Source organism: Falco biarmicus, chromosome 6 (assembly GCF_023638135.1).
Source record: "Falco biarmicus isolate bFalBia1 chromosome 6, bFalBia1.pri, whole genome shotgun sequence".
NCBI lineage: Eukaryota > Metazoa > Chordata > Aves > Falconiformes > Falconidae > Falco > Falco biarmicus.
Genome location: NC_079293.1, coordinates 49,235,708 through 49,251,937, shown reverse-complemented (window position 1 = coordinate 49,251,937; position 16,230 = coordinate 49,235,708). Strand labels below are relative to the sequence as shown.

General features: G+C 38.5%; 1 protein-coding gene across 9 annotated transcripts in view; it reads right to left on the bottom strand.

The window, feature by feature from the left end:
* TULP4 (TUB like protein 4) overlaps positions 1–16,230 on the bottom strand; it is a 179,978-nt gene that overhangs the window by 127,952 nt on the left and 35,796 nt on the right. For 7 of the 9 annotated variants that reach the window (XR_008822606.1, XM_056343920.1, XM_056343916.1 and 4 more), the window contains one exon: positions 5,822–8,110. Coding sequence is in view for 8 of the 9 variants with exons in the window: in XM_056343920.1 (XP_056199895.1) it covers positions 5,822–6,073 (252 nt within the window). In the remaining variant the exon portion in view is untranslated. Of the gene's footprint in view, positions 1–5,821; positions 8,111–11,445; positions 14,359–16,230 lie in introns of those variants that run through there. The other 2 variants (XM_056343924.1, XM_056343923.1) reach the window with 2 other exon arrangements.

The window sequence follows — 16,230 nt, the reverse complement described above, 5'->3', positions numbered from 1 at the left end:
TTATTTCCTTCGCTAATTCTCTTAAGAGAAGGCTATGAAAGACAATTCTTGCATGCCACAGAGCATGTTTAAGCTTCACCAAAAGTTTAAAAGATTGGTGAAAAAAAGACTAAAAAGGAGGTATTAAACGTATTTTGGTTCCTTTAATACTTGCTTTAAGAAAACTAAAGCACTTGAGCACCCAGACCAAATGCAGAGCAGACAGTTCTAGAAGGTTTAATAAAGAGCCTCCCTGAAATCCCAATGTGTTTGTCCTTTCTGAAAACAAGTAGCCAGAAAAGCCTGACAGTAACAGCCACAATACAAATTTAACAGACCCAGCCCAGGCAGGCACAGAACCTATTCTCCTACAAGTCACTTCCCACAGAAGCACTAATCCTGCCTGTCTTTGCAGCACTGTTTTTCTGCAGCCGTAACAGTTTAAGGACAGAGGAAGGGCATGGTGTGTAGACACATTTAGCATTGCTATCAGCTAGCAGGGTTGTAAAAACTAGGCAAGCTTTCAGAAACACAAGTCCTTCTTCAGAACCTTGTATGCCCAAAAGCTTGTTTGTCTTTTCCAATTATACAAGCTTGCTTTAACAAAAAGACAGTATTTCTGCCAACAAACGTTGTCCTGTCTTCTCTGTGCAGTGACAGAAAAACAGGAGAGAAGATCTGCAGTACCACTGCAGTTTACATCAGTGTATGTCTTGTACCTCTGAGGTTTCTATAGCTATGGTATCGCTCTACCTCTTCAAGATTTCTTCAGTGTTCACCAGTAACAACTGTTCCAGCCATGTCTGAAGGCAACATTTGACACAAGGTACCCATGCTGTCAAGACTCATGTGCTGACTTGTTTTTTCTGTCTATGAATCATAATGACAATCACATTTAAGGTTCAAATCCCAGTTACAATTAAACCAACAAAGTTTAAAAAACCAAAAAGTTTTCCTGTATTTTTTCTATATTCTTACCAGTGACACTAAAAATCAAGAAACACTACTGAAAATGTTTATTTGTTTGGGTTTTAAAATTTATTTTCTATACAAGCAATAAACTTCTGGAAAGAATCTGCTATGCCAGAATTGCTCAGAGTTTTTCATATAGAAGACCAAAAAGGTGAACAGAATAAAGAAAAGCTTTCTTTTTAAAACAGGAAAAATGATTTGTGACCTTCTTGTACTCTAAAACAAAACAAACCCAAGAACTGTGCAGAATTCCATAACTAATGTAGCATGAAAAGCAACATTTATTGAATATTTTTAAAGGATAGCATTCCTTTGAAAAGCTGTAACTAAAAATAATTCATTTGACAGTCCAGCCGGGATATGTTTATGTCCTTATCTACTTCTAAATCCTGTGCTAAACAACACAGGGTGTTTTTTGCAGCTGTAGTCATACACTTAGGACACTCAAATAATGGTCAAATGTAAATAAGTGAGTAATTTATATTTACAGTAAAAAAGGTTATATATACACAACAATGTATTCAGCGTGTTACCTAATTCACTGCATTTGAATTTGCATATTCTTGTGTTACATTTTAATGCTTCAGTCCAGCAATTAGCACACTGAATCTGATTGAATATATCAAAGACATCTTTTTAGTTACCGCAGTGAAAACAAAATATACACCTGCAAAACACATTTTAACACTAATAATCTGAGAAATATTAAGTGCCCCAGAAACTGTTACCTTCTTAATACACTAGACACAACAGAACCCATTAAAAGAAATACCTACAGCAGCACCATCCAACCAGTTCGATTTGCAGACTTCCTGTAAATCTTTGACTGGAAGGGAAGTTCCCTGTAAGGCTAATTGAAGCCCACTGAGGATAAGTTTGGGCTTTTTTTCTAATTATTTTTCACAGAGCCCCTTGAAATGTCTCCCCAGAAACCTTAGGCTGGACCAGAAGCTGAAAGCCAGTGTCTCCATGGTATTATAAAACATATATTCAGCCTGGCATGCTTCAGAGCCTACTACTCACACTGGGTAAAACCCTGACCTTGTTGAAGTGACCAGATATTTTTAATTTAATCCTTAATTTATCACAGAAATAATAAGAGTCATAAAAGGAATGTGCTCAATTACTTTTCTAACACTGTTTCCCAGTGCAGCCAAGGAAAGTCAAGTTAGGTCAAAATCAAAGACTTCTAAATTTCACTCTAATTTCTGCACAACACTGCATCTACACACCCAGAGGAGGGGAAGGTATTTTAGGCCGCTGCACCTCTGCTGTACCCCTGGCTGCTAATTCCCACACTGTGGTACAATGGCCCATCTTCCTGCCAGACTTAAGAAAGAAACCAAGCAAACACCAGCCTCCCACACCAAGGGAGATGCTGCAAAGCCAAAATGAACCACATGCCTCTGCAGTCATGCACATCTGCTCCATCCACTGCTTACCCTCACAGAGACACCCCCATCCCATGGTCAGAGATGCAACATGTTCCTTTGACATGTGAAACATGCTGTAGCTGCACAGCTGCTGCGTAACACACATTTCCTCTTCCCCTTCAAAGTTGCTGCTGGCTTTGGTATGTGACTATTTAAATTTTCATTTTTAGAATGCTGAGACTTACATAAATGAGAATCAGGACTGTAAATACAATGCCAAAGTTAAAAAAAAATATCACAAAACCAGTATTTTCACATCTTGCCACAGAATAAATGGAATATACTTATTTTAATCCCTGTGGTTCTCCTTAGAAACTATAAAAAACACAAGGTTTTTAATTAAAATAATATGGCAGCCAATTCTTAGCTGCAAACTCTAAAAACCAACCTTGAAGCAGTTGTAAAAACACAAGCCTGGCTTACACTACAAAGCATTTCATTCTCAATTATTGTTCATTGCGATGAATCATGCAAGTCCACCACTGCAACATGTGTGTCCGTAATTCAGTCCTGGGGATTCTTCATTCTTATTTCTTCTGATATGCTACAGGTATGCTATTAAGAGTCAAAAAAGTAACTGTGTACCAAAAGACCATTTCAGTGAATCTCTTCAGCAATCATAAAAATACATCACTAGCATCCACCTTCACAACTCACTTAAAAATAGTCTCACGTTCTTGCCAAAAGCACAGCACTGCCGCATTACCTCTTCCAGATTTTCACCCTAAAACTGAAATACAATATACAGCTCTGCCCACTGCATATTGCTAATTATACCCCAAATGGAAAGCATCTAGCTTCTGTATTTTCACTCTTCTGCTCTGTTCATTACAGCATTTCACACTTCATAACTGAATGCATACTAATATTAAAGCAGCAGTGTATGTTAGAAAAGCAATAAACTTGACTTGTCACCCTAGCTTTACTCCCAAGAAAAACACACAGAGGTATAAATCACCATTTCTGGGAACAAGACAATAAAACATGCTCCTAGAAGTGGTCAGTGAAACACACAGGCTCTTAAAGTTTTGAGTCAATCACATCCCTTTGGGCACATTCTGTACAATAAATGTAGCTTTGATCAGACACATATACCAGGATACACTTGCAAAATTAGCATTTTCCATTGTGTAACCTGGTATACAGAAGACACATGGTTGTTGGCTTGCTTTTTAACATAAGAATGGGAAAACAAAACATTTACTACTTCTTATGCAAATATTAGCAATAAGTGGTGGTGTTCCGCATTTTCTTTCTTTTAAAGAATCTTTCAAAAGGAAGCTTTAGAAGGAAACGTGTTTTCTAAAGAAAAAAATAATCGTGTTGTCTATACTGAACTATACACCTTTCACAACTAACAAATCCTGTATTACAGTTTCATTCCTACCAAAATCAGTAGGATTCTCCTACAAAAGGATTCAGTAAGCCTGGTGAAGCACGTTGTATAACATAGCATCTTGTAAGGATGAACTTTTATCTGCACAGATGCTCAAAAAAAAATGCCAGCAGGAAAATCTGATAGCAGCCACAGACTCATGACAGAAAGGTAATTGTGCCACTTTTCTTCCTGCAGTACAACCCCACCATACCAGTTTTGTAGTAGCATGTAGAGAAATTATTTGACAGTCTCTGTTCTGGTCATTCATACAATTCCTGCTGTCAGGAAGATTATTTACAGAAACACAACCTTTTATTAATGACAAGCTTGACCCAGCACATTTTAAGCACCCAAATTAAAAAAAAAAAATCATACAGAACATTTTCCTTTCATTTGGCAAGTTTCTCTCGTGCCAATCACTGTTAGGTGAAAGGATGTGCCAACACCACAGCTCAATCCACACAGCAAGGATGAGGTGACCAAGAAAGAAAATCTAATGGCCAACCGAGTAAACAAAGCAAAACCCGCCAAAACCAAAGGGCAGTATGCACATCAGCATCTTCTCCACTTAACTGCCACATTCTTAAACCTAGTCTTCTATTTCCACGTCCTGCAACAAGACTTCACATTGCCATAAACAGCACTTCCTCCATTGTTTCCAAGACACATACTATGCAAAAAGATATAAATAGGTGCCCAGGTTCACAGAAAAGTTAGAGAAGAAAATATGGAGAAATGAAAAGCAATCATTGTATCACACACTTCAAACACAAAATGCAATTTGCAATTGAAAATTATAGTGACAGCTAGAGAAGGTTCAAAACAAAATGCTGGACTCAAACATCATTCTTCCCTTTGGGAAAGGGTGGCTGTTCTTTTCTGAATGAACCTGACAGAAATATATGTATGTGAATCTGTCTCTCATCTATAAATATAAAAGTCTACATACTTTAGAATACACCCATGCACCTGCATATAGACAAAGCGTGTGGAAGCAATTATTTAAGACTAAATATTTATGCCCTACTTCTTCTTTTTTCCCTTAAAAAGAGCATTGTTATTAATGTTACACTGGAACCAATCTACCCACCTCTAAATCCTTGGTGCCGCTTATGCCACAAGGGCAACATTTATTACAATCCAACCAGTAAACCGCACAAAGAAGAAAAACCACTTTGTATCTTTGGTTTTAATTTCAGTACATACAATGTCATTCCACCCATTAACCTAAAAGCAAAGCTTGGATTTGGACAGATTCTCTTCAAAGAGCACATCCAAACAAAGCCTAACCAAAAAGCAGAAACAAAGTCCTCGCACTTGTCCAAGACACTCTGTGTGCTACTGGGCATCATCTGCACTTTCCATGAAGCATTATGCAGAGAAAGAAATACATGCCAGGAAGATGATAAAGCACAGCTGAAATAGCAGCTTTTAGCAACAGAATTATCTCTTTCAAAAAAAATGAATGGAAAAGTTTTTGCATCACTGTAGTCACGACATTGCCTTGCACTCTGAAGTTACAGCATTTTACTGCAGGGCATCTTAACATTTTTCTGACAAGTCCCAATTGCCTGTTCTTCTAACAAAACTGAAAGTTTTTCTAGAGATGACAACTATGCCCTCCCACAGGCCATTCCAGTTTGCAGCTTCTGAAAAAGTGGCAGACTTCAAATGAGCTCCTCTCCCACTCCCCTGCCTTTTCATTAGTCTTCCAAGCCAGATGTTAATCCTGTGTAAAAGTGGTCAACTATCACAACTCTTAACTCCCTTAGCATGCATTTATTGAATTTGCCTGAAAACTGGAAGGCACGAAGAATGAAAGAGAAAATAGGGCAAACAAAAAACAGACCCATTTCCAGTGCACCTCCCCACCATCAGCCTCCACACTTTTAATTTACTAGAAAGACTCCAGCAGTTCCCAATCACATTTGGGTTAGTCTTGAGCCTCCTTCATACCACCCTGTCAAATTTCAAGCAGAAATATTAAAAAAAAAACCACAACAAAAAACCAAACAGACTGCTATTGTTTCCTTTAAAGTGTAACACATGTTTTGCTTACCTCACTGTTGTGGCCCCTCAAATTGAAGTTGATTCTCTGAGGGGTGTTCCGGTCCCTCCTGCAATGGCTGGAAGTAAAAGTGACGCCTACAACTCCTCTGCCATTGCCTGTTGCCAACCAGCCTTCCTCATAGTACCGCCTCCTGCATACCGGTTTCTCCTTCTCACTTTTGGGGACTCTCCCTTTCCAGGAGAGGCAGAGGATGTTGGAATCGCTGCAAAGAACAGGCCCATGTTCCACTGCTGCATACATGCTTTTTAAATATTTTATTTTTTGACATAAGAAAGTAATATGTCTAGTGCACAAAATTTAAATCAATTTTTTTTTTTAATTGATAAGACTGACCTGGGATAGATCATTGAAAGGGAGGAGGATGGGGTCAGTGTTTATAAATATCCGCCAAATGCATAGTGAAAAATTCCTCTATAAAAGATGATGGCAGTTGGCTAAGAAAAAGTAACACTTAAAAAAAAATTCAGGTTCATTTTTGTTTTTGAGTCTGTAGAGTGAGGGTGCACTTATCCTTTGGAGAAACAGCTACTTCGTAAGAGGCGCTCAAGAAATGGTTAAGTCATCTTTTTGCTCAACTTGATATAATCTTTATACAGCCTGAGATTCCAGTTTAGCGTAATGCAATTCCAGAGACAAAGAGTTGCAAATGTGTAGGTTTCAAGTAACTTAAGGCTTTTAAGATTTCCTCCAGTCAGATTTTCTTCAAAAGTTCAGTTGCAGAAATTTAAACACACGTACATACATATATATGTACATATATGACATTCATCTTTTCCAAGCTGCCCTCTGGCATATCTTTTCCATTTGATGTATTTCTGCTGCTAAAGCTGAAAGAGATTGCATAAAGGGAAAAAAAGGCACACAAACCGTGCGAAACAACAGACCCAAACTTGTGCAGGCACTGGTGTGCCAGGCCAGCTGGGAAATCCCTCTTGGTACTGAACTGCTCGTTGGACTCACAAGTTTTTGCAATCCAAAGCCAATCCAATTTTCATTGCAGCACTTTTTTTCCACCAGAGACCCAACACAGCCTGAACTGTTTATCACGCTATCTTGCCTGCTTTCCCACTTTTTGCTGCCACACACGAATGAAAAAGAAACCCCCTCTTCATTTATAGCAGAATCAAAAATGCTCTAAAGCTTTTAGCTTTCAAAGCAGATAAGTTTGCCTCAGGTGAACCATGAAGTTCTCTCTCCTCTGAAACAGGCTAAAATGTCAAGCTGTTTTTCCTTTACTTTTCCCTTTTTTCTGCTACAAGGAATCACAGACTTTTCATCCTACTGTAAAAAACAAATGCCAGAATTAAAGCACATCAAGTAAGCACTCTTTCAAAATCTTCTAAAATTCAAGGAAGGAAGAAATATAATCATCTAAAAAAGAAAGAGAAGCAGCATTAAAAATCTGACTTCCTGGGTTCGCTATTTCTCTAGGTATTTTCCTTGCTTGTTTGATTGGATCTTTCCTTCTTGATGCTTGTCTACAGCACAGATTCATAGTTCCAGACACAACATTTGCAGCTGTACAAGAAGGAAACATATGAAGTATTCCAATTGTTTTATTTGAATAACATTTATGAGCTCAATTAATTCGTATTTATACCACACTAAGTGAAAAGAGGAAAAAGGAGAGGGAGAAAGAATATGCAAGTTTGATGACCTGGTTAACTCAAGAAGGACAACGAGGTTTGCTCAGTTCAATGCCCAGACTTGTCCCATAGTTCCTCAACTTATTCACTTCCAGTCATCATTACTCAACATATGGTCACAATTAGTCCATTCACAATCTATGGAGCCCAAAGTAAAACGTGCCAATGACCATACATTATTCCTCTGCAATAACACAATCAGTTTCCTCTACCCTCCGTGTTCTTCTGTTTCCCTCACAGCTACTGACTGAGATTGTAGAGGTATTTGCCAGGCTTTTTCTCTGCAGAGGGTGTTTTTTCTTCCTCTTCTTGCTAACTTTTTTCACCCGTGAAGACCATGTGGAAAGTTGAACATTACTGGCAGGTGTCTTTCCATGGGGTACTGATTCTTTTGCTGTAAAGGTGCTCCATCTGGTCCTCAAATTAATTTTCATCAATTGCAAAGCTCTTAGGAATATGCAAGAGTAAGTCTACGTGATGACAAAAACATGTGTGTCTTCATGTACACGGAGTGCACACACCAGCTCACTCAATCTGGTACTCAGAGCTGCATCTGCATTTTCAGTTTAGCTGTGGTAATCTTGTAAGACGCCTGTCATTCAAAGCTTGAAATCCCTGGATTCTTCCAACTCTGCAACACAAAGCACATACACACACACAAAAAGAAAAAAAAATGTGAATAAACTAAACCAAAACGCAACTTGAAGATACAAGGAATATTGTTAACAGTAATCAAAGCATTATGAAAGCATTATGATTAAGGATTTTACATTGAACTTCTATAAAATATCTATATTAAGTATGCAATACTCAGACACACACATACGTATCTGATACACAAATACAAACTATAAAATCTTTTTCACTTCCCAAGTTCCCAAAACTCTTCACAGTTGACATGTGTAACTAATGAAATGTATCCAGGAAGATACATTAGGGGGGAAAACCACAGAATTTTCTTTTGGCCATAGTCACTGGAGCAAACTCTTAAACAAAGATTCTACAACTCTTAGTGACAGCAGGGAAGGGTCTCAGTGACAGAGCTGACACAAGAGTTAGAACCAGAGGCACGCAAACAGAATCACAGAATGGCTGAGGTTGGAAGGGACCTCTGAACGTTCCCTGGTCCAAGCACCCCGCTCAAGCAGGGTCACCTACAGCCAGTTGTCCAGGACTGTATCCAGGCAGTTTTTGCGTATCTCCAAGAATGGAGACTCCACCATCTCTCTGCAACCTGTGCCAAGGCTTGGTCATCCTCACAGTGAAAAAGTGTTTCCTGATGTTCAGAGGAAACCACCTGTGTTTCAGTTTGTGCCTGTTGCCTCTGGTCCTGTCACTAGACACTACTGTAAAGAGCCTGCCCCGCTCATCTTCATTCCTTCCCATCAAGTATTTATACATGTCAGAAAGATCTCCCTGAGCCTTTTCTTCTCCAGGCTGAACAGCCCCAGCTCTCTCAGACTCTCCTCCTATGAAAGATGCTCCAAACATGAAAGTACAGTACTAAACTTACCACTCTCAAAGGAGACTGAAAAGATTCCTCCAGGGTTTAAATTACTGGTTTAAAGAGATCTAAGGTACTCCAAAATTAAAGCTTAGAAGTCTGAATCAATACAGATGAATTTTAAAGACTACTCAAAATCTCCATTTGAAAAAGGGAGAAAAAATTCCCCAAAGTCAGTTATATACAGAAGAGCATAAACAGAGTAGAAGAGAGACCAAGCAAAAGGCTGTCCAGGATATTCCAGAAGTTGTATCTGAAGTGCACACACATATGCAGAGTTATTGCAGCTATACAGTTACTGCTAAAAAGAACTCATTTAAATTAAGAATTGGATTCATTACATTCATCACAGCTGAAAAATGGTGTTGTCTTATATTACATATGGCACTGTACTAACCTCACATTTTGAGTAATTAACCACTTTTTTCAGTCTAGCATAGATGCAACCAATAATATTTTTTTAAAAAGAGTAAAACTATAAGAAAACAAATTTATGGATATAAAGGCAAAGTCATAAAGTAATTTACAAAACTGTTTGACTAGAACACTTATCAAGAACACTGCCCATGAGGTTTGGTGAGTCACTACCAGAAATTTTCAGCATTACAACTAACTAAAGATTTAAAAATAATGGCTGCTACCAATTTTTTTCATCACAGGATGTGAGAAATGTCACCTAGACTTTCCAGATTTATGGTGCTTCTCAATTACAGTCCAAAGAAAGTTTATATAAAGGAAAATTTAGAAAAACTTTCAGAACACAATGGTTTGAAGAAGAATTTCTGTGCTTATCCCATAAGCAAACTTGATCCTGTCAAGTTTTGGGTTTTTTCCATACCCACTGGGGTCTTCCTAACAAACACCTGCATTCAAGAGTTGGCATTTTATATTAGCGGCATGTGTATTATGTTGAAAGCCTTTACTCATCCTACAGAGAAACAAAAAAACCTGGTGTACTGAGAAAACTGAAAACCTCCGAAACATCAGTTAAGAGCAGCATGAGGTAAGCGCTGAAGAGAATTGTTTGAACTGTGCAAGTACCATGACTTTTTAAGTGGATTTTAAAACACAGACAACTACAGATTCAGTGGCTTTGCACAAAATCTGTTTGCAATTTCTGTCGTTAATTTTATATGCAGTGAATAAAAAGTTTGAGAAAAGGACTCTTCTGTAACTTGGCCAACAACCTTCTCTCACTTAAGTCCCATTTACCATCACTGTCAAGATTAGACAAACCAAAGGCCTTTCCTCTTAAAAATGTCCTAATTGCATTAGGAATGCTGGACAGGGTGAGGTGAAAATCTATAATAACCACAAAAGGAATAAAGCCAGTCATTATTCAAACAACTCTCTCTCAATACAATATACCCTACAAGAACATTTTACCTTTAAATCACTGAGGGTCAACATTTCCTTTATGTTGTACTTTGATTCAGTAGACAGGATAAAAAAATACTTTTAAGACTGTAGTGTCAAGCACTCAAAAGATAGGCTGAATTAAGATTACATATATTATATATTAAGATTTAATTCCTTCCATTCGCCTTCCCTTCATTTCCACCCACTCGGTATTTCCTAAGAAATAACCTAATCAAAAGACTCGGATGCTAGTCTTCCCTCAAGAAAATCAGTAACTAATTTAGACACTTTCCCTTCTTCTGCTATTACAGCAGTCCCCCAAGTCTGCTCTTTTTCACATGTTAAAACCAAATTTTTTGCCTTTTTCCCCACCAGAAAACACCAGGGTAATGGCTACTACCTCTATTGTAAAGCATGTATATGAGCCTAGGATGAAGAGCATTATAGAAGAGCTAGGTGTTACTTGCATGATCTTATCACTAGTCTGAATTCCATTTGTGCTCCCCACATAAAGAGGACTTGGCCTTCCAGATGAAACTCATCCAAACTAAATTTCTACCTGCAGATTTTTCTATAATCAAACTTTATGCACCTTTTCTTTCAGAGCAGGGCAAGGGCTAATCATAGAAGTACACTGGATTCTGAAAAAATACTTATTTTTGCTGGTGAATTATTTCTAGCACTACTGGGACACTTAAGTATCAACAAACTGCAGTTACCTACTTTCACTCTCAAAGCGTAGCTGAAAATATTTTTGCTCTGGATTTTCCCTTTAACAAAGGGAGATGCTACTTGAACTCATCTTCTAATATTGTTTTGAGTCTATGCCCAGCGATGTAAAATGTTTCTTAAGTACAGATACCTAAAGAGACAAAAACATACTAGACCCGAGACACAGGAAAGCAAGATCCACAAGTATTTGATCTTGCTTTGAAAGCATAGCCCTTCTCAAATTCAAAATCAACAACAAGTTCTGTTTTCACATTATAGAAATAAGTTCAGGTATTAATTTTTAAAAATGAGCTTATTAACAGTGGCTCTCATATTTTAGTGTCAATATTTAACTCATCATTTTTCTCTCCTAACTGTTTCCATTAACTTACATAAAGTGTAAGTGTTAAGCCACAGTTGGACAACCAGAAAAATATTTGCTTGTTCTCATGCATCTTTCATTGAGCTGTCTCTTCTGTTGACAGAAAGAAGTCATGCACAGCCAAGTGTACCAATGCTGCAGCAAGCTCTTCAGCATTTTATGTTTATTCAAAACCCCACTCCTCAAGGCTCCAGAGCAGAGCATCTGAAGGTGAGGATAAAAGGAGACAGGGAGAGCAAGGAAAGCAGAGAAGGAAAATTCAGGTGAGTATCCATTATTTTTAAATTATCTTCAACAAAACAAATAAAGACTCAGAGACTGTGTTTTGAGGATTCTGACTGCCCAAACATCTTATGGAAAGAAATGTAAGCTACCGAGTCTTTGAAAAGTCAGGCTACCAAATTTCAGGATTTTTCAGCTTAACCAGATTTCCTTCCTGTCAAACTTGCATCAGGTCAAAGGAAAATGCAGTATTCCCTCCTTTTACACTCTAAGAAGGAAAAAAAAACCCAAAAAACCCCACCACCAGTACCCAAAGCTGCTTTTTTTTAAAGCAAGCTGCTTTTTAAAGCAAGCTGCTTTAAAAAAACGTGAGACCACAAATTTGCATTTTGTTCTGAAGGATCAAACCACAACTGGTTCTACACAAGCTGATGGCAGGTGATCCCACCAGCTATTAAATGGTGACTGTGGGAGTAACCTTCAAGGTTACCGCTGAACACTATTCTGCAGAACTGGCACATTCTGTAACACAGTCACTGTATTACAGGATAAATACTACAGGCCTAGAAGCTGGCAAGATGATATATTTTGTTATTTATTTAGTCCAACTTATGAAGTAACATAAATTATTAAATAATCCCATCCAAAAGGAAAGAAAATGATTTGACAAAATTAACTACTCAATTCCTAAAAGGCTAAAGTACATACAAGAAAAGATAACTGGTTTGGAAGTGAAAGGATTTTTTTTTCCATTAAAAAAGGGCCAGCTCCATAGGGAGAAAATGTAGTTTTGACTTGAGTAAGTACGCGTTTTCCTCTTCTTTCACTCATCTCTTCTAATTATTTTCACTTTATTCACCTTCAGTTGTGGTATAAGTCATGGAGGTTAACACCGTTCTTTTGTATTGCACAACAACAAAAAACTAATTTGGAGGACGTGACTCTAAACAAATACCAATAAGCTAACTAGTGGTTGTAAAAATGTTCTTCACCCCTAGAAAAATGAAAGAAGCATGGAGAAGAAAAAAAAAAAAAAAAAAAAAAAGAAGATGCTTGATTTTTGTACTGTTTGTTCTTAAATGGTTTTCTCTCCACAATGTTTGTCCTTGGGTAATTCTAGAAGCTGTTCCCCTATGTGGGGACAGCTGCATGGCCTGGGCAAGGCAGTCAGCCACACTACTCAAGAGATGTAAAAGATTGGTAACTGAAGAATAGCTACACAGAAACAGGTATGTAGCAAAGGTATAATACCAGGCACTGTGATACTAACTACCAGTCCATTAATACAGACGCTGTAATGTGAGTTACATGCACCTATATATAACTAAGCAAATAAAACTGACAGAAAAATGTGTGTGTTGGCAGACTGACAAAAGTAAAGCTTGTATTAGTGGCTGTTCAGCAGACATTCATTGTGAATATTGACAAAATTTACCTCAACGCAAAACTCTGACAAACTTATAACCATCTACTCCATCAAACCACACACTCAGAGAAGTGAAAAAAAAAAAAAATTGTAGCAGCCAGTTGGCATTTCTGATGTGCTGAATGACCCCCCTGGGTTCTTGTAAATAGGGGAGAAAGCAATATATGTATGTTGTGTATGTTTTTTAAACTGCAAGATCTTTTTTCATGTATGAAAAACAAGGGAATTATCTGTATTTTTAGAACTATTATATATATTCCACTTTCAATGCTTGATACTACACCATCAGATTAAATGGGAGTTAAATTAAAAACATACAGTTAGGAAGAGCAAGAAAGAAACAAGTTTTAACAAGCCTTCAGGAAACATATTTTCAAGAAAAACACCAAGGGTGGTACAGCTAAGCAAACTATTAGAAGCTATTAATTGTGAGTTGCCAAATTTATACACAGTCTCCAAATGATGGAGGCCTGAAGACATGAAATACAGTAAATTGTTAAAAACCTTGCCTATGGAGGAAGTGAGGTAAACACTTCTGCAGGGAAAATAAGTCAGAAAAGATAAAAGCACTACAGAACAGACTCAGCCTCAAAACTAAGGATATTTGAGATAAACAGAACCTACCAAAACATGGAGGAAGGAGAACATCTAACTTAGGTGTGGTTTTTTGTCTGGTTTTGGTTTGGTTTTTTAAATACTTATTTTAGCAACTATATACTTTAGGTGACTAAATATTATATCCACTTGTAAAAGAACTGCTGCAAGTCCCTTTGATCAGTTACTGGTCAGAAACACTCATGGGAAATCTCTGAGTCAAATAATGCTAGATCTGTTATGCTTACATAGCGGGAAGAAAACCAGAAAAATAATGGAAGGTTAGAATTCACAACACAAAGCATTCAGCTGCAAAACAAAGGGAAGATACTGCTGTTCCCACAGCTCTGATCGTTTCTTTCTCAACCTCTCGCATGGCAGATCATGCCCCTCACTTAAGCCAGGATGCCAGGATGCATTCAAGGCGCTACACTCTGAACTACACCAGAGAAATGATCCAATCAAAAATTCCAGAAATTAAGATTCACAACAGCTTAACGAATACAAATCTGGTTTGTTATTCAGCGGCACTCTCAGCTTCCCTTGTGACAAGCCATAGCTCTCCAGCTTCTTCTAACAGAAGCACCAGCAGTCTTCCAAGTGTGCAGTTCAGAAGGCTGATATAACCAAAAACCTACCCTCCAAAAACTGCTCTTGATTTTAAGGGAGCTTCCCTCAGTGAACTCACCCTGTATGTGCAGCAGCACTATTGCCAATGTAAGCAAGGCAGTGGCAGGTATGACACCACAGCAGCCTTGGTTTGAATCAGTTTGAACTGCGCTCAAAAGCTTTTCTCTTTTTTAAACTGAATCAATCCCGGACACATCCCAGCGCAGTCCCACATTCAGGTGCACTGGCAAAATGGAAAAGATGGAGCTGTTCAACACAAATGAGAAACAGAAGGGAGAAGTACTTGCAACTGGTGTTGCCACTTGAAGGCTTCTGATGACAAACTCTGGGCACACAAGTATTTCTGAAGTCATGTGTTTGCCCTCAGAAGGGAGGGAAGCAAAGTTTGTCTCTTGAGGATGAATTTAAGATGGCTACCACTACCACAACGTCCTGGAGCCAAAGCTACTCATCAGCAATGAAATCATGTCTCATTGCCAAATAAATTGAAATGGGCTGAAATGCTTCAGACAGATGTTGAAAGACCTGTTTCAGAAAAGAAAACTGCACAAATAGCATGTATTAGTTGTTTAAACATGGAGATTTACACCACTGAAACATGCTTTCAAAATCTTCACAGATTAGAAGAAATATGAAGGGTGACCAAGAAATTCCCTTCACTTATGAGTGTCAATCTTCTCTCTCAAGGAAGGGCCGCAACCCTCACAGCACAGCAAATGCTTATACAATGTACACTTGAGGGGACACTCACTTAAAAAGTGGTAACAACTGTGTCTCATTAATGACATTCAAGGATCTTCCAGGGAGGGAGCCCCAGCTCTCACCATCTCTTTTCCACTGAACTGACTGCACTGACCTTGTCTGTAATTACAGAGCAATTTCCTTCCCGTAGGAACATTCTGCAGCCTGCAAACATCCCTTGAGCCTGCAGCAGTTACAGCTAGTTCCTAATTATCTCCAATATCTGCCCACAGGCTCTTTGAATACTTTCTTATGATCATTCATTAAAGTTTTTATATTCTCCCCCAAAATTCCAACACACCTTTGTATGTGACACATGCACTGAAACACTGGGAACAAAAAAATAAAATTTAAAAAAGGAGGGGGAGACGAAGGGAGAAAATAATAGAGGCTACCAGTTTTTAAAATTCAGAAGATCCTCATAAACAAGAATTATTTCTGTTGGGCAGCAAGACATACTTCAGTCAGAAATCTGATAATCGCTGCAAAGCACTCCAAGCGCAGCGTGTTGCGGCGCGGAAGGATGCTGCGTCAGCCTACAGAGAGGGAGCTCCTGGCGATGTCTGCAGGCAGCATCACAGGTGTGAAGTGGATTGTGGGTATGAGCTTCCCACTGTGCAGCCCTCTGCTCACCACAGGCTGCTCAGCTAGAGCTGTGAAGCAAGGCACTTCTCACACAGGAGACCTTCAATGAGTTGAATATACTTATTCATTTATTTATTTGAATGCAGAAAGACAAGAGTTGCAGTTTTCAAAAAGCTCGAGTTTCTCAGTCTTTGCCTTTGGGATCAAGAGCTCAAATCTAGTCCTGACTGTCCCTCAAATGTGCCATAACGGAAGGTTTCGGTCTGTGTTTGGAGGACTCATAGCCACCCCACAACCACTGCTTAGAGGTCTAGATGCGGAGGAGGGATACCCTTGCCCTCACCAAAAAAAGAGATGCAAAGCTAAGGAACAGAGCTTCATCACTTCCCCATACCTGTCCCCTTCTGCTTCAAGTTCCATGTTTTTTCCTCAAGGCTCTGGAAGGTTGTGCCAAGGTCTCTGGGTTAAGAGAGGCACATAATACCATGAATACAGACAGACTCAAAGAGTGGTTACTTAGAGAGGCAACCTTGACAAGCGAGAGTCACTGAAGAGGCCTTTCTAAAAGCCGGGAGCTTTAAATAAATGCTTACAGCA